Source organism: Triturus cristatus, chromosome 1_1, assembly GCF_964204655.1.
Source record: "Triturus cristatus chromosome 1_1, aTriCri1.1, whole genome shotgun sequence".
NCBI lineage: Eukaryota > Metazoa > Chordata > Amphibia > Caudata > Salamandridae > Triturus > Triturus cristatus.
The window spans coordinates 100,066,839-100,092,066 of record NC_140579.1 but is presented as its reverse complement, the minus strand read 5'-3'; the positions used below and the strand labels follow the sequence as shown (position 1 = coordinate 100,092,066).

Genomic DNA, 25,228 nt, shown 5'->3' with positions numbered 1-25,228 from the left:
AAACCTTACCCTGCTAATCAGAAAGAGAGGAAAGGCAGCTGGGACTGTTTACGTATTGCAGGAATCAGGATTCCGTATCTGAACCTCCATTTAGTTTTTTTGCTACGCAATTCGCACTTACTGTAATTAATTTCGATACCTTTTTTTCAGAGCACAGGGGCCCCTGCGTTTTATGCTACACTGCACAAGCAATTGACAGAAGCAGATGACAAAAAACCGAAGTACCAACTATTCACAAGGCTTTCCTCCTGCTTCAAACGAGCAACCTATTTAAATTAATTATCAGCTCAAAATGAGCAACCTCGTCTAATTAGGGTTTACCCCTAATGGGTTGCTGAACGAATGGGGTGGGGTGGGGGGTTCGGTGGGCACACTGGCAGAACCGGGGCCTGTATTACATACTTCTACTTTAATCCACCATCCCGGTCGCGTGGCTGCAATAAATGAAAATGTTTAATCATGATGATTGTCACGGTCACCGTGCGCTGAGCCCTGGACCGCGCCCCCCCCCCACAACGTGGGGGGGGGGCCTGTGTTACGTCCCTTCCCAGTCTGGTTCTAAGAAGCCCCCTTTGAAAAGATTTAGAGGGCGAGGCTAGACAGTGAGGATAAAATTATGCCCAGAATCACACAATGTAGTCTCGTGGAGGAGCGGGAATTTGCACCCTGTTCTTTGAATGTATATCTACATTTGGTAATTAGATGCCGCTTACTACCCCTGGCGAGGAGGTCAGTTCAGCTAATATCGCTAGGTACCGGAACATGAAGCACACGTCGCACAGGAGGGACAGGTCTGCGACATTTAATGTGGTACCGGAAGAGAGCTCATTTCGGAGCAGGGGGACCCGGCTGGCAACCCTAGCTCCGAGTTCAGTTTCCTTTCCTTTGCCCGAGCACCTAGTGCTGAAAAGCCCCTGCGGGCTCTTCTCTCACTACAACACGCATTCTGCGAAGGTAGAGGGCAGCTCGGGTTACAAGCTGCCTTTGAAGAACTTCACACCAGGCAGCTGAAATATGTGCGGATTATGTGCCTGGGTGCTACTTTAAATCAGGCAGCGCTAGGAGGGGGGCTGGGCTACCATGAGCAGATGGTTCTGTTTAAGACGTGCGAAAGCACGAGATGAGCGGCGGGGAGTGGCTGAGGAGAGCAAAGGAATGGTGGGAGGGAATTCTGATCCTGCTTAAAAATAAACAAGTTGGGTGAAACAAGTTTAAAGTAAACAAGCGCGCACTGAAGCTGACGGAGTGGGAGGGGGAGTGGGGGCGGGCACGCAGGCTGCCAAATGGTGCGATGAATCACGGCTAAAGTGAAAGCAAACAAGTGGTTGCAGGACTCCAAATGGTGCGCGCGCCCGGACGGGTCACATGCACTGTAGTTGGAGGCCTGCAAAGCCACTGTTTGCACTTCCAAAACGCGCTTACTATAAGTCTCGCCAGAGCCAGCGCTAAAGCGCTGGTCAGGCGAGACCTAAAAAGGAAGATCTACAGTAAGAAGGAGAATGAGGTAGGAAAAGCATGAAGACTGAGAGGGTGAAAGACTTAAGAAATATCACCTATATGAACTACTAAAATAACATAAGACATGATGTTCGAAGAAGTGTTGTATCCTAGAAATGAGTAAGAATAGAAGATTCTAAAGGATAGACTCTCAGAGAAAACAGAAGATATCTATAAGGTAAGTCGAACAAGGAATGTCATCTTTGTGAAAAACAGGTAGCACTGAAGCTCTTAAGAAGTAGGACTTATTGTCCTAAACAAATTAATAATATAGTCTTATAGCCCGCTGTAATGAGCTATACCGGCTATTAAAGGCCCGCTGCATCGTTAAAGGCCCGAGCCGAAGGCAAGGGTCTTTAACAAAGCAGCAGGACTTTAATAGCCGGTATAGCCCAGCTACAAAGGGCTATAAGGCTATTAGAACATTCTGCCACTAGGGGGCAGAATGTTTTAACAAATAAAACAAAGCCTTCAGGGAGCGCGAGGGGATTCAAATCCCCTCAGGCTCCCTGAAGCCTTTGTTCACAGCCAGAGCTGTGACCAAAGAAACATTGGAATGTTGGAGCTCCGGGCTTATACCAGCCATTATAAGCCCGGAGCACTCCATTGTTTTCAATGGAGCTTCCAACATTCAAATGTTCTAATATAGCCTTATAGCCCGCCGTCGCGGGCTATACCGGCTGTTAAAGGCCCGCTGCAGCGTTAAAGGCCCGAGCCGAAGATGAGGGACTTTAACAAAGCAGAGGGACTTTAAAAGCCGGTATAGCCCTGCTACGAAGGGCTATAAGGCTATTAGAACATTCTGCCACTAGAGGGCAGAATGTTCTAACAAAACAAAGCCTTCAGGGAGCGCGAGGGGATTGAAATCCCCTCAGGCTCCCTGAAGTCTTTCTTCACAGCCAGAGCTGTGAACAAAGAAACATTGGAATGTTGGAACTCTGGGCTTCTACCAGCCATTATAAGCCCGGAGCACTCCATTGTTTTCAATGGAGCTCCCAACATTTCAATGTTCTAATAATACTTTCATTCCAAGCAGTTAATCTAAGGTTTCTTGCTACCCATATTTAAAAACTATTTCAGGATTGCCAGTGATGGATTGTTGCAATTTTACTTTTTGGAATGCATATTTCAGGTAGCTTGTTAAGACTGTTGGATAATGTTTGTGCTTGAGATCAAGCAATGTGGTGTTGGTGGATGGGAAAAAGTAAATATACTGTAGGCCCCCCTTCCCAACATGTATGAGTGAATACAAATGGGGAGGTATATGACTGCAGAAAAAGCACAAGCAGCTGAGCACAAGGCAAGTCATTTGTTTGGAGGCCTTTTTGAAGTTTACGTTACCTCTCCTCTAGTAAAAAGGATGATGCAAGCAATGGTGATGTAACTGATTCTTGGATGAATAACAGGAGATGCAGATGTTGAATGAGAGTTTTTGAGTGCGGAATTTGGAATTTCCAGTCTGTCGAGGAGTTAAGAGCCGATTTCTGAAGAAAGATGAGTGGCACTCTTAGGCGGTAACTGGACAAACGGTCCGGCAGAGCACCACCCTTGACGAACGTTTGACTACAGGGCGTCTCTCCCATTTACTCGTCAGTTTTAGCATGATCACAAATAAACTCGATTAACGGATGTGAGTTACTTAGGGTGACCCTCGCTCTGTGAACTACTGGTTCAAGGGATACTCAATTCCGGGCACAGAGGGAAATAAGTTACTGGGATCAGAAAGGTCCTGGGGAATGCCAGTGTGAGCCAACACTATGGGCACTTGATACACGGCGGAAACATGTCGACACATTGGCAGTAAGGAAGGGTGAAGGTACTCCTAATTCTTTCCTACCACCACCATCCTTCATATTTTTAGCTCCAGCCAATGGGTCTAGGAATAAATTGTTGAGCGGAGACACCACCGTACTAGTTATAACGTTCACTGCCCTTTTTTTCGGTGATCCCAGAAATATATCTGTATATTACTCTTTTCATGTTTGTATTGTCTTCCCCTCTCTTTGCTCCACCCCAGGCGTTGGTCTGCACAGGGTTGTATTGAAGCAAGCGCTATGATGAAGCATGTCACAATATGGTAGTGAGGGCAGTATTTTTTCACTGAGCATGTGCCACCTTCTTAAAACCACTCGCTACTCCTCCACGTGTGTAACAGTTGTAAGTGGGGAGGCTGGAGTAGTGAGATTTTGCCTTTCCCCCCTTCCGTTTGTGTGATAAACTCCTGGGTGCTTCCCAAAGGGTGGCACTGAAGAGAGAAGCCATGATCCCTTGAGGGAGGGACCATATGTCAAGGACTGGATGCTGAGAAGGTCTGAGGCATCTCTTCCACACCAAAGAAGAATGAGAGATTACTGCCTTTGCACGTTTTCCCACGCAAATCAATCCACTACACACGAGTGTGAAGGCTTTACTTTAGTTAGTGCCATCTTTGAGACCTAATTAGACTTCATACAGGGATATCTCACATATATTGGAGGAGACTCCTCAGCCATCGTATGGCAGCATGTTTCATCACAGGTGCCTTCCCTCGCTGGGTAGGTATATTTGAACCTGAATGGGCTCAACAGGAGAAGACTAACTCCGGGAGCTTAATATAAGATAGTACTCTGGACAAATGCAGGATTCCAGCTAAAAATGGCTGGGGGTGAAACCTGGATTTACGTTCATTCAATGGTTACCTTTGCCATGATAAAAAAAATTGTTCTGGGTGTATTATAAAAACCTAATGGTTTTCCCATCCTCTCAACTTCTCTTGCCTACATGTTACAACCGAAATGACTTTGCCCTACGGTTTATTCGGCTTTCTTCAGGGCTAGCAATTCCCTGCCAGTATCCAGCTTGTGCTAAAGGAGTGTGTCTAATAAGGAGGCACAAGGATCTCCCCCCTGTCACTGTAGTGGTCTAGAACCCTAATTGGTTCTTGAGCTAGCTCTCTCAGATTAAGCGAAATGGGTCATTTCCCTGAAGTCACACATTCATCAAGGATTAATGCATCTACATATTCCTCCTGCTGCCACGCAGCCGATGGCAGCATTTAACTCTTGATGAACATGTGACTAGAGGGAAATGCCTCCTTTTGCTTAAGCCGGTAAGCTGTTAACATTCTCTGCATCTTAAGTATGAATGTAACACCATTTTGGGTCAGGGGACCCAAAGGCTGGACAGGCTCGAGGCTCTGTGTCATGCAGCTCTTCCTTGCAAGGTCCACCAAGATGCAGGGTTCATAGCGGGGTTTTCAGACCCAGAACTACCCAATTGATAAATGGATCTGAAGGAAACTTGATATGGCAACATTTAGCTAGATGAACCAAACATTTGTAGATTTATTTAGTGCGTCTATCACCCATGAGGGTAACAAGGCGCTATCCATGGTCACAGGAAGATTAAGTGATTTGCCATCCGATTGCAGATTCATCAAACAGTACCTAAGTAGACCAAAAAATAATTTTCTGTGGTGACAGCAGATGATGTGATATATTCCTTGATTTGAGTCTGATTGTGGTTTGATTGTATGTCTTCATTTATTGTTGCTTTATATTCTGGTTAATGCAAATGAAAAACAGATTCGAGTCACCCTCACGGCAACTGACTTATGGTGGAATTTGTTTTTATCCGCTCTGCTTTTTCTGGTTCAGTGGCTGTGCAACATCCTTTGTGATGTATTCAGGATTAAATGCACTGCAATGTCACCATCTGGGACTTCAACAGGAAGACAAATAGCATCTGTTATCACCACGTCACTTACAGCTATGACTGTGGAGAACTGATGCCAATGGGCATGTTCGATTATGGAAGACAGAGCGTGTGCAGGAAAAAGGTTCAAGACCACAAGGAGACCTAACATCACAAGAAGGATCTTCACTCAACAGAGAGTGGTGCAATCTCCAGCAGATAATACTGATGCTAGACTTCAACAGCTGAGCTCCTCCTTAGACTGTTAAGAATATACAAGCTCCAGCCACAACAGAGCAGTGCGCCCTTCCTCATTAACAGTTCACATACTTGGGGGCATATTCTCAAGGAGCTATCGCTGAGTTAACGGCACTTTATCGCAGCCAAAGTCGCGATAAATGTATCACCCCATTCACAAGCCGGTGCTAACAGACCATAGCATCAGTTTACCTGCAACAGCAGCCGCTAAAAACATCGCCACAGATGATCCCGGCAACTATCGCTAATGAGATGCATAGTAGGCGTTCCCGTGCCAAAAGCCGTGACAGCCAGATCGGTGAAAAGACCACGAAACATGCGATAAGGCGTGTTAGCTGCAGGAAATTAACACCTGCTCTGACCTGGTGTAAAGTTGGACGGCAGCCTGCACCACAAAAGGGAGCCCAGCCCACAGCCACACCTGAAGACCAACAGATGCCATGGAGCCAATGAACATGCGGGCCGGACACCCAAGAGGGCCCCAACACCCACCGCCATCACCCCCATGACCACCCCCACCGCCCCGGACTAATCACCGCCCGCCCCCCCGGACCAACACTGAGGCAGCGCAGACAAGGACAGCGACCCCCTGAAAATTCACCAACCTCACAGACCCAACACCAGAGAATGTCATTGCCCACTACATGCTCAAAGTGACAACCCTCCTCCGCATCCTGACCACCATTGCCCCCAGGCTGACAGTACCAACACAGCAGACAACCAACATCCCACCTCAGACAAAGCTGCTGGCCGTGCTGCACGTGTTGGCCTCTGGTACCCTCCAACCAACATATGCCTGAGACGGAGGAGTCACACAGCCAGGCCAATCAAAGTTCCTCACAACAGTCATGGATGAGACCATCAGCTTGGTACGCCACTATCTATACTTCCCACACACTGCGCAGGAACAGCCGGAGACCAAGTAAGGCTTGTACGCCACAGATGGCTTCCCGCACACGTCAGGGGGCAATTGACTGCACACATGTCCTACTAATGGGCTCTGGTAACACTGCACACAATAAGCGCTACAGGAAGCGCACGTATCCCACTAATGTGCAGGCAATAGTGGACCACCGGGGAATCTCCGCCAATGCCACCGCAAACCACCCAGGCAGTGTGCATTATTCCTACATCTTCCGACAGTCCATCATCAACCTACGCCATCAGGATGGCACCTATGGAAATGCACTGCTCGTTGGCCAATAGCAGATACACACACCACACACCTCAACTCCACAATCATGCAACACACAACACAGGAAATGCACACGTCACAAGCTCACATACAACATGCACACCCACCAGACATGACAGCACAACTCACTGTGGGAACCTGGGCCAGACATGTACATTAGCCATCAACGGCATGGCACCTCAGCCACACAATAGCAGAATGTCGGAAGAGGTGGGGACCAGGCATGTGCGAAGGAGGCAAGTGACCGATGAATGAGGCCGTACAAAATGCCAAGTGTGGCGTGGATGTGCAGACCACACACATATCCATGCCGACACACACCACTGGTGTTTGGAGTGTAATGGACAGTGGACACAACCATGTCACCCCAGCCAGTGGGGAAGATCGCAGAAATGTAGCTTGTTACGTTCCCCCCGTAAGTGTGAGCGGAGTGGGCTAGCCCGGCGTACGCCAGGCCAGCGTAGGGGTGTGAATAAAAGGCACGTAACTCTGGGCATCTTCCTCTTCTGTAATGCCCAATGTCTCTGCCAGGACTGCGCCTCTCACCCCACCATGAGGCCGACGGTTGCCAGCGATCCTGTGCGCCTGCTGCACCCCGGGACGCTGCATCCAATTAATTATATACTGGAAGGGGAAAAAACATAGCTGAAATCCCTCACACAGCGTCCTGGGAGATCTAGGATAATCAGCTGGCAGCATACGTGCTGAACGCAGCCTCCTCACCTCAACGCAGCTGAAAACACAGCTGAAATCCCTCACACAGCGTCCTGGGAGATCTAGGATAATCAGCTGGCAGCATACGCGCTGAACGCAGCCTCCTCACCTCAACGCAGCTGTTCGATGGCCCCTCTCAGCTTTTCTTTGTTATCGTCACAGCCACTATAAGCTCACAGGACCCACTGTGTGGCCCTGCTCTGAGTTCCTACGTAGGCACCACCGGTGGCTGGCAAGCGTCGCCAAAAATGTGGTGATGACTAGTACACAGTTTCGGTGAGAAACACAGATTTAATAAAGTTAGGCAGAGCACAGAGAGTGTGGTCCCTCCAACGCCAGCCACAGTACAAACTGTCGTTGGTGGAACCCACGCACGCAGCTGACAGTGGGAAAGAACACTGGGGATAAAAACACCATGAGGAAAAGAAGCACTGCTAAAAGCAAGTGCAGCATTACAACAAAGGGCACTCGAACTATCCCATCCGTGCACTGTATGCACATATGTATGTCTGCATGGGATATTTGTATAGCGCAAACTGATCACTAAACAAGGGCAAAGGCAGCAGGGATTCAGAGTGGTCGTTAGTTAAAGATATCATACATTCGCTAGGTTTGTTTTAAAACTGCGAAGAGCGGGACTTCTGGTGCCAGCATGCATTGCTTTGAGAGGAGACAAACCAGAGCGGGGTCAACTACAAAACGTCTGACTCCAACACCCCGAGAAATGAGAGGATAAAAGCACCATATCCACTGTTCACCACAATGTAAGATTAGGGATGGTGTGTACACAGTCCACCCCAAAGTAAGATCAGGCATGGTGTGTACACAGTCCACCTCAAAGTAAGACCAGACATGGCTTGCACACAGTCCACCACAATGTAAGATCAGATATGGCTTGGCAGTTTGGGCTGGACTGTTCCCATGAGGCACAGGGTCAGACTTATTTGCATATGGCCATGTCTGAACTGGGGTGGCGGAGTGAGCTAAAGAATGATGATGGATTTAAACCCAGATCAGTTGACTGGGGGTGAGTACTTGCAATGTTCAACACTCCGTCCATCATCCCCTTTGGTTTTGCTTTGTTTGCCCTAAGTTGGCAGGGTATGCCCAGACTTGGGTCCCTTGCTCACTTTGCCACTGGATTCAAGCTAGCCTGGCTGATGACGGCTGATTAGCCGGAAACTGGTCCCAGGATGCTTGTTTCCGGTCCAGGGAAGGCATGGCTTGGCAGTTCAGACCGGACTGTTCCCATAAGGCACAGGGTCAGACTGATTTGCATATGGCCATGTCTGAACTGGGGTGGCAGAGTGGGCTAAAGTTTGATGATGGATTAAACCCAGATCAGTTGACTGGGGGTGAGTACTTGCAATGTTCAACACTCCGTCCATCATCCCCTTTGGTTTTGCCATGGTGTGTATACAGTCCACCACAAAGTAAGATCAGGCATGGTGTGTACACAGTCCACCTCAAAGTAAGATCAAACATGGTGTGTGCACAGTCCACCTCAAAGTAAGACCAGACATGGTGTACACACAGTCCACCACAATGTAAGATTAGGCATGGTGTGAATACAGTCCACCTCAAAGTAGGAGCAGGCATGGTGTGCACACAGTCCACCTCAAAGTAAGATCAGACATGGCGTGTACACAGTCCACCTCAAAGTAAGATCAGGCATGGTGTTTACACGGTCCACCTCAAAGTAAGATCAGTTTGGTGTGTAAACAGTTCCCCTCAAAGTAAGAGCAGGCATGGTGTGCACACAGTACACCTCAAAGTAAGATCAGACGTGGTGTGTATACAATCCACCGCAAAGTAAGATCCGACATGGTGTGTAGACAATCCACCCTAAAGTTGCTAAGGTTTGTCCACGTTAAGGCTTGACATGGTGTGTCCGGTATCTACCAGATAATGCATGGCATATCCACCGTCCACCTCAACATGGTGCAGCCAGTGTTGATGAATAGTGCCCTAAGGTACATCTAGAGGTAAGGAAGGGCACATCTTTTAGTGTGCCTCGAGCGCAGAATATTACGCCTCGTGTGCTCTGCAGGATAACGGAAGGCTTCCTGTAGTGGGGGGTGATGCCATATCTACCTTACGGTAAACCATGACAAGTGTGCTACCTACATCAAGTCAAATTGTTTTGCTCAGAGCAGGTAAAAGAAGCACATGTTCTGTAGTCTGAACAAAGGATGGCATGTCTACAGTCCACCTGAAGGTAAGACAGGGCGAGTCCTGTGTTTCAAGGTGGGTGGGTGCCCCTCAGTGGGGTCTGTGGTATTTCTTTGTCTAGGGATCTCGGCATCCAAATCGTATGATATATCTACAGGGTGCCCTGGCACTGCTCCTCACCCAGAAAACATTAGGGTTCAGGGATTCAGCTGAAGGTCAATATGTATCCACCCGCATCATGCAGGCTAGTGTGCTATGTGTGGTACTTACCTCTTCTGCACCCTCCGTGGAGCTGTCCGATTGGCAGGTCGGGGAAGAGCAGACTCTGAAACCAGAAAAACATGAAGGAATTAATGGTGCAGAAACTAAAATCCTAATAAGGATGTCTGTCTATCACAAAAGATTCAACCTCAAAACCACGAGCTCTGTTAACACTCCCAGACAGAGTATGCGTGCCCCACGTCATGTCACTCAGAGAAAAGGCTTTGTGGTTACGTGACATCAGATCCTTATTAACCAGTATGGTGCATGCCATTATTGCGGGCCCGACCCTAGTGGCACTGAGTTTCCACCAAAAAACCTAATCAAGCAAAGGTATTGGGAACGGATTGTGCATGAAGCTAATAGTACGAGTGATGTTGCTTCACTGACAGGAAAGTTCCTACAAATAAAACCAAATCCACATATTGAGGACTACTGGGATGTAATCTCTAAACTGCTAGATCGCAAATTCTATTTCCAGATAAGAGCAGGCTGCCTACCCTTGAAGTCTTTCACAGCCACATGGTTTATTGCGGCCAATGACACATGCCCAAACTGCACTGACCCTGAAGAAACATATGCGCATGCGCTGTTTGAATGTCCGGCGTATGCTGCACCCCGCAAAGCCTGGTCGGCACCTATTTGTAGGAACATGGGCACTAACCTGTCGAGTGTAGCAATGAGAATATTGTGTTCTGATCCATCTGTGTTGTACGCAGTATCAATGGCTAAGTTTCCAAATTGGATGTGGATAATTAGATCTAAGCTCGTTCTAGCACATTGATGAACGAAGGCTTCAGCCTTCAACAATGACAAGCCTCATCTTACCGCTGGGACTTTTTAAACTTTTTACCATTTACTAGCATTAATTTTAGCTAATAATATTGTGAATATGTTTAACGTTTTTGATTCTCTCTTTTTAACTATATTTTATTGTATTGATATTTGCAGAACTTGTGATATGCTTTTACGTGAACTGCTTTTATGACATTTTTGCCGAATAAATCTCAAGTTGACTGACTGGCTTCGTGGTTGTGTTGTGCCCATCCCTGGAGAGGGTACATGTGAGAGAGAGGAGTGCCTTTCCACACGCGGTGCCAAGTGGTTTTGTCCAGTATTAGGTCATGTGAATAAAAGACCGATGGCAGAGGCTTGTGCACACTTAACCTACTGTGTCTGTCATTTGCCCCATAGCTGGCACGTGCTGTCCCACGGAGAGGACAAGATAAATACAAGGTGTAGAGGCATCCTTATCGCTCAATCATCTTCGGAACCTTTTGCATGGATCAGATCATTCCAGCGCCTATGAGATGGCCAAGATGGCGCAAGAAGAGAGCGCTGCTGCGGGATTTGTAACTGCGGAACTTTGAGTGATGGTCCATTTAAGTTTACACCAGGATGCGGATCAGAGAGCTTCTATAATGTTACATCCCATCCAAATACAGATGGCATGCAAGACCTGAGTCTGTAGAAGCATGGGGCCCACAGACACTGCCACACATTCGTATGGACATCAGAAATCACTGTGTGCCATCCTGGGCATTCATTTAACACTACAATGCATCTTGGACTTTCAGTCCTAGTTCAACTGAGCTGCACCATTCAGACTAAAGACCTAGATACGTCTTAGCAGAATGGAAGACTGGACTCAGACGGTGCCAGCGTCCGAACCTTTCAACTGAGAAGGTACCCAGCTCCCAGGAGGTGCCATGCTTGTGGGCAGCGGACTGGCATCAGTCAGCCCATTCTTTGCCCCGAACCCAAGGTGCTCACATCGTGCTTTTCATATACGTTTTACTATCTTTACTTGTCTTATTGTAATATTGTATTTGCAGAGTGAATGTCTGTCATTAGGAGATGGTCCTGCGTACAGACAGGGTGTCCTCATACACTGATTCTAACCGAGCCCCTCTTTATCTTTGGCCTGTCCTGGCCCCGATGACATGGAGCCATCTTGTACCCTTATTCTTCAACTCCGGCTACACCTTTACTGGCCACAAGAGTAAAGGGAGGTGCTGCCATTCTTATCAGACGCCTGGGAAAGAAGGTGCTTTTGTCTAACTTCACTCAAGGACCCAGAAACCCTGACAGCTACTCAGATTTTCCTAATTGTTGATCTGTGTGTGGACGTTTTAGGGGCAGGTTTCAGTGTAGTGCCCTTCGCAGTTTTATTGAGCTGGTGACATGGTTCAGTTAGGTAACCACTCACTTTATTATATCGGAGTGTATCTTTCAAATTACAGATTAGCATATTGGCAGGGCTGATTCGGCCTTTCATATTTCTGAGGTTGATAAATTGAATACCATTTGATTGGGTAATAAGAACTTCTGGTATTTATAGTGCTACAAAGTAGCAAATATCTGCGATAGAAAGAGCCGTTTACAAACCAGATATTGACGTGCGATTGGATGTTTCACAAGCATCTCGTGAGCAGAGCCACATCCCTTACTCACCGTTCAGGGCTCGATAACTTGAAGTTGCGAGGGAAGGAGAACCCAGGGGTGCTGCCGGGGCTGTAAGGGCTGGCGCACACTTCCACATCTGGCCATGGAACGCACTGGGGAGAAGAAGCACAAAACAAACTAGAGAACATGTTGAAGAGGAGAAAGTCCAAAGATGCCTCCTTCCTCTAATCATGGTTTTCCTATGGGTCCTCACCATTTGCCTATCATACTTCTGTAAAAACTGTGGTGTCCCTCCTGACTCCCATATCCATCCCCACTGCCTGGGTACCCTGTGCAGCATAATCATTTGCATATTGTGCCTCCACAAGGATGATGGTGTTCATCAAGACCCCAATGGCCTTCTTCCACTCTGTCACGTAGCCCACAAAGATGTCCCTTAGTATTCCTTTGTAAAGACAGTGGTCCACTGAGAAATCCCCGATATTCACCGTGCACCACCAAACCCCACATCTCTGACCTCCATACGGACAGCAGTGCCTTGTAGACCCCACTGCCTGGTTTCCCTCTGCCTCCTAATCAGGTCACCCACATCCCCTCTGTACAGAAGGGGCTCTACAAAGGCCTTGAGTTGTACTTTTCTCTCTGCCTGGTTCTTCTGTGCCCCCATCACTTACACCTACCCCCTCCGCAAAGAGCTCGCTAAAGACAGTGGAATATTCTTTGATTTCAATGTTCGATCCACCTTTGTTGGTTTCTCCGAGCACTCCAACCTTATCGAATAACACCACCACTGCCATTCCACTGAGTGGGCAGGGTCTTCCATGCTCCGCTGTATCTTATACCCTCTTTGGCTGCCGATCATGTCGACTACTCACAGCATACTTCTGAGAATGGTGATCTCTTTCTTGACTTTAATAAGCTTTTCGTCATCCTTGGATCCCCAGTGTCTTCCAGTCATGTTACCTCCTGCTCAAACCTCTGAGAATGACTTGAAGAGGGCTCTGGCCCTCCTCCATTGTCCTATGACCCCAACCATGTTGCCTATCCCCAACGATATCTCTGAAAATGGTGCTGTCTTTCATGGCTTGAGTACCCCCATCAACCTCTTGAGCTCCCTCGTGTTGGCAACCAAGTCCTAGTAGAACAGTGTGGTCTTTCCATCATCCTTGGTTTCCAGTACCCTATGACCTTGTCACTTAGCTCCCCCCAACAAACCTCTGTGAGGACTGTAGTATCATAAGATGGCTGATATTTGTCTCGATCTTGAATGGACCGCTTCGCAATCTTCTCCTGGTCAGTTTTCTGCTTTCTGTCTGCTCCTTGGGCTGAAAAATGAGAAATTACATATTTCCAGCAACTTTTGTTACTACAGTCTTGCATAAAATATGCCTTTGTCAACCACAACCAATTAATTCAGATGGAACCTCAAGATCCCAAAAACTACCACTGGTCTCCATATGGTCTATCATAACCATCAACATCTACATGGAAATCATTGGAACCAAACATACTGACAGCAGCATCAAGATCCATCAGCACACAAATGACATAACTCTGCCTCAACATCTTTACTTCTCGCTGTATCCATCGACTCAAAACATGCCTCTATCTCATTCAGAATTAGATATCCAATGCGGATCTAAAATTCATACCTGCCAACGCAGTATTCCTCCTATTTGCCAATAGCAATAAACAATCACAAATTCAAACCTGACTTTCTGAAACGAACTTAGAATGGTTCAACCCCCAAGCGGACACTGAAGGCCAGATTTATCATTGTATTGCGTTGCACTTGTGTCACGCATGGTGTTACAAGGGCAACACAATACTTAAGTCAGATTTACTAAGCAACGCAAGGCCATTGGCGGATTTGAGTTGGTGTACGCGCACGTGCACACACCCAATGTGCACATCTCCTGTCCCGCTTCCGATAACATGCCAGCCCCGTTAGAGGCTCCGTGTGGGCTATTGTTGGCGCAAAGTGTACTTTTGCAATTCTGAGCAACAATAGCCCACACGGAGCCCCCCCCAGCCCTTCTTTACTCACCGGGCTGCTCTTCTGGGGGGGGGGGGGCTCCTCCTCGCGGCTGCAGCACTTCTGTTGCGGGCTTCCCTGCACTCCTGGGAGCCCCGCGCTGCTGTGGTCATCCTCAGCCGCCGCATTCTTCACCCGAGCCCCCTCCTGGGACCCGGGGCTTCTCTTCACTCCGGCCGCCACCGCGTGGCTCTCCCTTCAACATGGGAGCCCCGCGTTAGCACGGCACGCCGGTTTCTGTTTTTGCCGGAGCAGGCCCCGCCCACGTCCCGGGCAAGGGCGCCTGACTTCCGGCTTGTTTTTTGTTTTTTTTTTTAGGCTTTTAGGATTGAGCTGTGTGGACTTCTTTCAGCTTTGAATTTGATGCTGTAGCCATTCATGGTCAACGAGATGTCACCTTCTTCAGACATGTTCCAGTCACTCACTGAGCTCCTCTGTACTGCCCATTCAAAGCCTAGAGTAACTCTACGGCTCCTGGATCGGACAGGCAGCGCACACTGCCCCAAAGTATGAGACAGCCCCCAGCTGTGCCGCTGGAAGCCCCTGGGAGCATCCCTCATTTCAGAGCGGTGGAGAAAGATCCAGGTTCAAACGGATCACGTGCAGGTGTCATCGCAGATGTGTAAGCACAGCGCCTGCAATGTGACCTGGCCGATTCTCTGCGCTCTGTCAGATGTACTTATCAGGCTCTTTGCAAGGAGGGTGGTGGCAAGAATCAGCAGAAATCCGGCTTCATTAACATCCACGAGTCAGGATCCCTTCTGCAAATCGTTGCGACCAGGGAGATTCAGGTGTGCAAGGGACAGCAGACCGAAGGAGGTACATGCCGACTCCAAAGCGCCGGCACTGTGATGGCCCAAAAATAAAGGGACATGTAGGGGCCCTACTTCTCCTTCAAATTCACAAGGAATCTCAATGTTGACACCGTCAGCTGCAAAGATCTTTTAACGGGTTAGTCGGTGCATTTTTGTTTTTCACAGTTGCTGAGCCTGCTGCTTTGCACACTCGCAGGCTTCACAAGGCAGAAAGGATTTCCCAAATGCTCTGGGTGAAGCCAGAGATTGCATAAACTGTGCAAGCGCATCAGTCTGAACGGGTCACTCTTAGAAACTCTGACACAGACTCTGTTAGACACCCACGGGACCCAATAAAACACACAAATCGATACTCCAGGTCCGGTACACCAACCTACTGGCACGCCTAAGCAACACTTCCGGGTGCAGCTTCGCTAATGAGTGCAAATTCAACTTTGTTATTCACATTTATTTACATTAGTAGATAAAGTGATCTGATGTTGAGCCGATGCCAAAGCTCAAACACTGATCCCCCAGATACTGAGTCGGTAGCTCTGACCACTGAGCCATATCCTCTCCCTGAGGGGGGTGGGGGAGGGGAACAGCACAATATTATATAGATTTGCTTGTTGAAGCGTTCTGCCGCGTTGGGAGTAATGAGGCGCGAGGACTAAGTCCAGATGGAAGGGACATTATTACTGCACGGTACTTTTGGATCTATCAAGGATTTCTGCATAGCGCTATGCGTCGCCTTTCGGCTGCTTCGGAGCGCTGTCATTGGTGCAACAGTGTGCTGCTGCGTGGTCTCTTATGCGAAAAAAACATGAGCCCACTGGGTTACATCCATTCAGAGGGGGACAGTCTCGTTGGTTGTTTTCAACCTCCCATGACGCGCTTTCACATTAATAAAGGTTGTGCCCCTTTCTTTAGACGATCCGTGTCTAAAACAACCATTTGCAATGCAATAGGTCTCGCATTTGAAAAAGTTTAAGCTATTGGCATTGTTCACGACAATGCCTTTTTTAATTTTTTTTTTTAAAACAAACACATAAATGCCATTATCATTTACAATGCCAATAGCTAGTGTTGCATATTAGCAATGCCAACTGCTCACACTTTTATAATGCGAGACCTATTGCATTGCAAATGCTTGTTCTAAAATCCCTTGGGTACAGTGTTTTTATTCCTCACAGCAATTAATAAGCAGTTGTGGGGTTGCGATAGTAGTAAAGAAAGGGGTCCCCTGTAGGATCAAGTCAGTTCAAACAGATCAATCAGGTAGATGGATTATAGCCCTTCTGGACTTTGAGGGGACAGAAATGACTTGTTCATCCTTTTATGGTCCAAATACGGATGACCCGGCCTTTTTAGTTAAACTACAAGAAAGTCTGATATTGGTAAATCCTCCTTTGGTAATAGGAGGTGACTTTAATGTCAGGCTCGACCCAGTTAAAGATAGATCTAATCTGAGTCATGCAATAGGGACCCCGAAATCACAGAGGGTTATGAAAAAACTAATATCTAATATAAATTTAGTAGATCTTTGGAGGTCCAAGATGGGCGATGTCCAAGGTTTTACTTTTCACTGTAAAAAGTATCACCATTCCTCAAGGATAGACTATGTATTGGTTAATAGAGAAGCTCTTGATAATTTTATTAACATATCGATCTTGCCGAGCCATTTATCAGATCACGCTCCTCTCTTATTTTTATATTCTATGGGTGGTAAGTTCCCCCAATCAAGATGGACGCTGAATAGAGTAATGCTATCAGACCTAGGAATTGCTCAGTCCATTAGTAAATCCTCTCTTGAATTTTTTACCATTAATCTAGGATCCACTTCAATAAATCATGTATGGGACGCCTACAAGGCTAATTTGAGAGGTATCTTACATGCTTTAATAAGTTCCAAGAATCGAATAAAGACTCAGGAAATACAGGCTCTTGAGAGCAAGATATCCGCTTTAGAATTGGAAAGGAGTAGCACAAACCCTAATGATATAGGAAAATTAAAGCGGATAGGAAGGAATTTGGAGGAGGCTAGGCAGGATGTTAGGTCCTTTTTAGATCTGAAATGTAAGGCCCAATGGCAAGTAAGAAATATGGAAGTTTTCGAGTATGGGGAAAAGGCAGGGGCCCTACTGGCTTGGAAGGCAAGGTTGGATCGGGCAAAAAAAATATCAGTGAACTTATCATTGACGGCAACGGGAATAAATCTAGTAAGCCGGAAGAGATGCAAAAATGTCTTATCTCTTTTCTCGGCTCTATATAGGGAAGATCTAGATACAACTCAGGACCAGATATTCTCCTGGCTAAGGGATAAGTCCTTACCAGCTCTCACTGAAACCTCCAGAGATATGTTAGATGCACCCTTAACTATGGAGGAGATTAGGAATCAAATAAAAAGATTGAAAAATAAAAAAGCCGCTGGTTTAGATGCCCTCCCAAACTAAATATATAAGCTACTTCTTGATGAACTTTTACCAGTGCTTCATATACTATTTAATTCAGTTTAGTGTTCTAATGGGGTGATGCCTAGATCTTAGAAGGAGGCCACGATAGTTTTAATATTAAAACCAGGAAAGGATTCCTTGACGGCAGATTCCTACTGTCCGATCTCCCTGCTGAACGCAGATTACAAGATCTTTATAGGTGTCCTAGCAGGGAGATTGGCGAAACTGGCACCTAGCTTAATTAATTTCGATCAGAAAGGTTTCATGGTAGGGAGGGCAATCCAGGAACAAACCCAATTATTGATCGGGAATATTGACCTGGCGGAGTTAAGAGCAGATCCCTTGGCAGTAGTGGCCTTGGACGCTGCTAAGGCGTTCGACCGGGTCTGTTGGAGGTACCTCTGGGGGGTTTTGGAGGTCATGGGTATGGGTCCTGTCTTTGTGCAGACTTTAAAGCACTGTTACTTGGGTGCATCGGCGAAAATTCTCTTGAACGGTTCCCTGACCTCAAGCTTTGATATTCAGAGAGGGACAAGGCAGGGGTGTCCCTTGTCCCCCATCTTAACATTTATATAGAGCACTTAGCCCAAACTATCAAACTGGATAACACTATTACTCCATTTAAATCATCAAATTAGGAGTGTAAATTAGCACTGTATGCGGATGACGTGATAATATATACTAGTGATCCAGAGCAGGTTATTCCACAACTTGAAAATAGGCTGAAGGAATTTGGTTTGATTTCAGGGTACCGCGCAAATTCGGCAAAAACTGAAGTAATGTGCTGGAATACGCCCTATAGAGGCGGCCCCATCAGTAAAGAATTTAGATACCTAGGCAAAAAAATCGTTAAGGACCTGTGCAAAATTCCACTGATAAATTTGGGGAAAATTGAAAAGGAGATTGATTATCTCTTTGCTAAATGGAAAAACCTCCCTTTAACCATCTACGGGAGGGTAAACCTTGTGAAAATGTCTGTTTTACTAAAATTGACGTACATTTTCAATGCAATTCCTTTAACTTTTTCTCCAAAGAGCATAAGTAAAATTCAAGGGAAAATCGGTAGTTTCATATGGGGCCAAAAAAAATGCTAGGATGTCATGGAAAAAACTAAGAAGGAAGCTTTTAAAAGGTGGGTTGGCCCTCCCAGATGTTAATTGGTATTTGATGGCTTTCCAATTCAAGGGCATCAGGATGCTGTTGACTACCCTAGAGGAAACTGAGTGGGGTAGAGTGCTGGGGGAAATGGTACTGGCTGATGGAGGTAGCGGACAAGGAGGGTTTTTATATAAATTTGGGGCCCCAAGGTTTTTTAAAAAGGTTTGCCTTAAAGTTCTCTAGACAGCTTTGACTACTTGGTATAATATCAGGCGTATTTGGGGTATAGGTTACTTTTCTTTTTTACCCCCATTTGGGATTCTCCGGGGACCCCCCCCTTGTCTGTGTGATAGCCTGGCTACCCCGATCAAAAGTGCCGGTTTGGTGAGGTGGTCGGACCTGGTGGATTCAGACAGAATTCTCCCATGGGAGGTTTTACAAGCAAATATAGGCCCCAGATTTTCCAGGTTTAAGTTTTTCCAATTAAGATCATGGTACGAGACAGAAGCGTCTGAAATCACTGGGAACTGGGACCTTGAACTGCTATTTCAAGCTCTCGGCCTAAAAAGAAAGAAATCTCTCTGGTATACAAGACTTTTAGAAGCAGAGGAGATAGAGGCCCCCTCCCCGGTATCAGTTTGGAATCAAACACTACATGCCAACGGTATAGAAGAATTCTATGAACCGAATCCATCTGATGAAAAGTAAAACCCTCACTCACCAACATAGTTGGTGACATGCTTCATCATGGGGTTTTAACCAGAGTAGCCTTATGCACCTCTGGTGTGCTTCAACGCTTGAGATTAGGGCGGAGCAACAATTTCAGACTAGAATAAAGTGAAGTGATAGGTGTGGAATAAGTGAAAGGGAAAAAAGATTTTTTAAAAATCATGTATCGTACACCAAAACATTTTAATAGTGACGAGACAGGAATATGTTAAAAACTGTGAAGGATAATTGCTACGGACATTAATTTGGTCAGATTTATCCTGTGGGTGGTCAAGCGGTCGACATGTTTCAGCTTATCAAATGTTTGTTCACTAAGCTTTCATCAGGACCTAATTATACAACAGAATAAAGGCACCTTGGCGGTGTAGGCTCGCTAAGGCCTACCCTAACCTCAGGTGCAAAGAACCGATAGACTCACGGTTCCAGTAGAGGTCTCCCACTGTTCTGGAAACAGACCTCGTATTTCTGAAAGAAAGTGTATTTCATTAAGTTGACAGACATAATAGTTGCCTTATATTCATCAGATATACATGAAACCAAGCAAAAAGAGACTGAATCAGTCCCCACATTATTAACATGGTCTATGTAAATTTTTAGCCATTTCTATGTTACAATCAGAAAAATAAATGTGATTACAAGATTTGTAAGCATGCCAAAATCCATATACTCAGACAATATATAGATAGAGTATTTCAACAATTTGGTCAATACTCTGGCAAAACATGATTTATAGTATTAATAGAGATTGGAATTGGAAATGGTATTTATAAAGCGCGAACTGTCGCTCCGGAAGAAGCATCCTGGCGCTAACTGGAAGGGGTATTATAAGGAAGGAATGGAGCAGGGTTAGATGGTGTTCCGTACATACTCGTCAGAAAGGCTAAAGATCCATGTTTTCAGTTGTTTCCTAAATTGGTATTCCTTGGTGAGGGATCTCAGATGCTGGGGCATAGCATTCCATGCCTTGGAGGCAAGGTGAGTAAGAGTTTTTCCCCCTTTGGTTTTTAGGTTGAAGTTGGCTAGTGTTATTAGGTTGTTGTTGGAGGATCTCAGGGTCCTCTGGGGGTTGTAGAGGGGATAGCGTTTGATCAGGTACTTGGGACCAGTGTGGTTGAATGCTCGGAAAGCCACGGTTAGGATCTTGAATAGGATCCTTTGGTGCAGGGGTAACCAGTGGAGGGTTCTTAGGGCGGAAGAGGCTGAAGATCTTCTGGGGAGTTTAAGTACCAGTCTAGCAGCCGAATGCTGAACACTCTGCAATTTTTTGAGAGTGGCTTTTTTCACACCTGCCAGGAGACCATTACAAAAGTCTAAGCGTGAGAGGATTAACGCCACAGTTACCGTCTTTCTGGCTTCAATTGGTAGGAAATCAAAAAAATTTTTGAGGGATTTAATGATTCCGAAGCAGCTTCCTGCCACTGTTCTGGCATGCTGGTCGAAGGATAAGTCAGTATCGAAGGTGACTCCAAGGTTTCTTGCAGTTATGACGGTCTGAGGGGGGGCTGTGGAGTCCTCTGGCCACCAGAGATGAGGACAGAAGTTGACGTTTTTCCCCATGGGAAGGATCTCGGTCTTCCCTGTGTTACACTTAAGATGGTTAGTTTCCATCCATAGGAAGACATCTTTCAGGCAGTTTGTTAAGTTTTGTTCGGCAATCGTGGAGTTTTCCTCAAGCGGGACTATGAGTTGGGTATCATCGGCATAAGATGTAACAGTGATACCGTATGATTCGATCAGAGAGATAAGAGGTATGAGGTAGACATTGAAAAGTAAAGGACTTAAGATGGAGCCCTGTGGGACTCCTGATCGAATCATTTTCTCAACTGAGCTGAAAAGTCCTAGTTTGATGGACTGTGATCTTTCAATAAGGAAAGATGTTATCCAATCTAAAGCTAGGTCAGAAATGCCGATGTCCCTAAGTCTATCTAAAAGTATGAGGTGGGAGATAGTGTCGAACGCTGCCGTGAGGTCCAACAAGATCAATACAGCGTTTTTCCTTTGATCTTGGAGAAGTTTTATGGAGTCAGTCAACTCAATCAAGGCTGTTTCCGTTGAGTGCTGTGAGCGGAATCCTGACTGTTGGGGGTGGAGGATATTATTCATTTCCAGATGGGTTTTAAGTTCCCTGTAAACTATTTGTTCTGTGATTTTACCCAAGACAGGGAGGAGGGAGATAGGGCGGAGGTTGGTTAAGTCCGACGGGGATTTATTTGGTTTTTTCATTAAAGGTTTAACAATGCCATGTTTCCATGCTCTAGGGACAGTAGCAGTGCTAAGGGAGGTATTCACTATTTCATTTATAATGGGATTTACAATGTCAATCAGTTGATGCAGAATACTGGGAGGGCAGGAGTCAGAGGGGGCACCTGACCTGCATGCTAGGATGACGTCCTTGGTCTGTGCCAGGGTGACTTGTGAAAAGGTCTTTAGGTAGGCCGTGGTATTTTCTTCTTGTTCCTGTCTGAAGGAGGACTGGGAACGTTGGTATAGGGGGAAGTCTTTCTGAATAATATTAATTTTCTCTTCAAAGAAGTCTGCTATTCTGTTGCAGAGATCTTGGGAGGGGGGTATTTCAGACTGTAAGGCTTTAGGATGAGTGAAAGATTTCACTAATGAAAACAGGGTTTTTTGCTTTTGTTTGGCCTCAATGGTTCTGGTGTAGAATTCTTTTTTGGCGTTGTTTATAGTAGAATGGTAGCTTTTTCTTAGTAGGACGTAGGAGTTTCTGTCCGCACTATCATATGTTTTCCGCCATTTGCGTTCTCCTTTTTTGCACAGCAAGTGAGCTTTGGCTACTTCTGGTGTGAACCAGGGGGCGTTAGTTTTAGTTATTGTACCTGCTTTCCTAAAGCGTTTGGGTGGAGCACGGATTTTAATTTCGTGTGATATCCAATCGTGGAAAGCTTGGGAGTCTTGTTCAGCATTTCCAGTCATGCTGGGGATCTGGGTCTCAAGGGTAGGTTTGAGTTTAAAGGCTTCTTCTACCTTTTTCCAGTTGACCTGGTTCTCTGTAGGTACACAAGGTTTAGAGGCGTTTATACAATGGGGGGTTCTGATAGAAAATGGGATCAAGTTGTGGTCGGTCCAGATTTGTGGGACTGTGGTATGGGTTTCTAAGTCAGGGAGGTTAGAACAGACCCCGTCTAAAATATGTCCCGCTAAGTGAGTGGATTGCTTGATCATTTGTTGGAGATTGAAAATCTCCAAGGTTTGGTGGAAGTTAAGAGTCTGTGCATCCTCTATGGAATCGAGGTGCAGGTTAAAATCACCTAGCAGGGTAACATGAGGGTATCTAATTAAGAGTTGGCCGAGAGTGTCACTGAAGGAATCTAAAAATTTGGTGGCGGTACCTGGTGGACGGTAGATAAGTCCTCCTGAGAATGAGGTGGATTCATTGAGTTTGATAGAGAATCCAAGGGATTCGGCTCCTTTTAGTGAGTCGAGGGTAAAGGTGTGGCATTTAAAGGAGTTGCGTAGTAGCAAGGCAACTCCTCCGCCATGTCCCTTTAGTCTATCTTGCCTGAGTATGGAGTATCCATGTGGAAGAGCAGTGGCTAGGTCAGGGTTACTATTGTTCGTAAGCCAAGTCTCCGTTATGAAAAGGCAGTCAAGATTTGACTCCTGAATGAGATCTTTAATGTCCTGGTTGTGGCAGGTCATGGATCTTGCGTTGATCAGCCCTCCAATGAAAGATGGGTTATTTTCCCTCGGGTTAACCTGGGGGGCTGAGGTGTTAGCCGGGGAGGAGGTCCATCTGCAGAGCCTGCAGCTAAAAGGCCCCTTGATGGTGTTAATGTCAACTTTACAAGTGCAGTGTACGCTGCTGCGTAAGTTCTTTAGCGAATTGGCTTGGTACATTAGAGTGGGGGGACCAGGGGCCAAGTTTCCTGCGCCTGTCGCGGTCTTGGCGCAGACGGGCTTGCCTTAAGCGCGCCTTCGGCGCGCAAACTGCGCTCCCGCTGCGCTTGCGCTGGTGGCACATTTAGGGAGAGGGGTTGTGGGCGTGTCCTGCCAGGGGCGTGGCCTCGTGTCTCGAGAGTTGGCGTGGTCAAAGTAGTGCACCTAACAGCGCTATATCCGCTCAGGTGAAGTGCTTGCCTGGCGGTATTGCCCAGAGTAAGCTTTTAATCAGGAGCAAAGTTTTAAAATATGTCAAAACAAACAAATACAATTTTAAAAACAAGCGAGTATGTCCTCCGGCTTCCGCCTCAGAGGGTGTTAGTTCCAGTAAGACGCGCTATTGGTCAGCGCGGTCTTATAGGCGGGGGTTGTGGGCGTGTCCTGCCAGGGGGCGTGGCCTCGTGTCTCGAGAGTTGGCGTGGTCAAAGTAATGCACCTAACAGCGCTATATCCGCTCAGGTGAAGTGCTTGCCTGGCGGTATTGCCCAGAGTAAGCTTTTAATCAGGAGCAAAGTTTTAAAATATGTCAAAACAAACAAATACAATTTTAAAAACAAGCAAGTATGTCCTCCGGCTTCCGCCTCAGAGGGTGTTAGTTCCAGTAAGACGCGCTATTGGTCAGCGCTGTCTTATAGGCGGGGGTTGTGGGCGTGTCCTGCCAGGGGGCGTGGCCTCGTGTCTCGAGAGTTGGCGTGGTCAAAGTAGTGCACCTAACAGCGCTATATCCGCTCAGGTGAAGTGCTTGCCTGGCGGTATTGCCCAGAGTAAGCTTTTAATCAGGAGCAAAGTTTTAAAATATGTCAAAACAAACAAATACAATTTTAAAAACAAGCGAGTATGTCCTCCGGCTTCCGCCTCAGATCACATGTATCATAGGCACTGTTACAAATGCTTTACACCTTCAAAAGAAGGAAAGCAAAATGCGAAATGATAGAAAGGAAACACTAGTAGCTTACGTATAAAAGAGTGGGTGTGCGCTCCTTGGGCAAGAAGGCGGATTGCGGGACTACAGAACAACTGTGGCAACGAAAGGAGAGAAATGCGGGGAAAGCGTTAGATGTAACAACACACCGTCCCTCACAAAGATTGTTTGCCACATTATTCCGTGGTTCTAGTAATGAGAGCACAAGATCTAGACAGCGAGGCAGAGGGAAGAATAGACCCTACCAATACCAACCTAATTGGCAACCCTTTCCTAACTCAATGAATTCAGGCTATCCCAATCAGTTCCAACCACCGCAGTTTCCAATGATGGGTTGGAATCCTGGTTTTGTCCCGATGCCTCCCTTCCAATCTAATACGTTCCGCCCTCCTTTTTTAGGCAGAGGCCGGCGAGGACGAGGGCGAAGGAGGGGAAACAACCAGGTACATTGGGAACAGGAGGAGGGGACAGGGCACAACACACGCAGCAAAGCAGGAACCAGCAACCAGAGAGTTTAGTCCTGAATCTTTCTTCACATATTTTGACACAGACAGAAAGTGAAGTACTTGAGAAAGGACTAGGCTTTGTGCCCACTGCACGGCTGGATCGCTTTCGATTACACTGTGAATTATCTGATTTTTTCAGAAAACTAAAATTGAAATTTTTCTTTGAGAACAATAAATCAGATGTCCCTGCAGATCATCTTAGTGACACCACTTTACGTCTAAAATCCACATTCACACCTCCCCCACACCTGGTTCCAGCGGGGATCATTGCATTTGAACAAGCTGTTTTTAATGATGTAGAAGCGTTTCAAGACCAAGGAGCCTATAAAAACATGAGTGCCCTTGAATTTCAAGCTCTCCAATCATTGCAAACCAATCCATCTATTGTGATAAAACCAGCTGACAAGGGGGGAGGAATTGTCATTCAGAATGTTGGAGATTATGATATCTATATATTGTCTGAGTATATGGATTTTGGCATGCTTACAAATCTTGTAATCACATTTATTTTTCTGATTGTAACATAGAAATGGCTAAAAATTTACATAGACCATGTGAATAATGTGGGGACTGATTCAGTCTCTTTTTGCTTGGTTTCATGTATATCTGATGAATA

General features: G+C 46.4%; 1 protein-coding gene across 8 annotated transcripts in view; it reads right to left on the bottom strand.

Annotated features, from left to right (window-relative positions):
- LOC146869624 (upstream-binding protein 1-like) overlaps positions 1 to 25,228 on the bottom strand; it is a 264,392-nt gene that overhangs the window by 71,795 nt on the left and 167,369 nt on the right. For all 8 annotated transcript variants that reach the window (XM_085608806.1, XM_085608796.1, XM_085608828.1 and 5 more), the window contains 3 exons: positions 13,391 to 13,500; positions 12,224 to 12,327; positions 9,779 to 9,833 (listed from right to left, as the gene is read on the bottom strand). In XM_085608806.1, the coding sequence (XP_085464932.1) occupies positions 9,779 to 9,833; positions 12,224 to 12,327; positions 13,391 to 13,500 (269 nt within the window). The remainder of the gene's footprint in view (positions 1 to 9,778; positions 9,834 to 12,223; positions 12,328 to 13,390; positions 13,501 to 25,228) is intronic.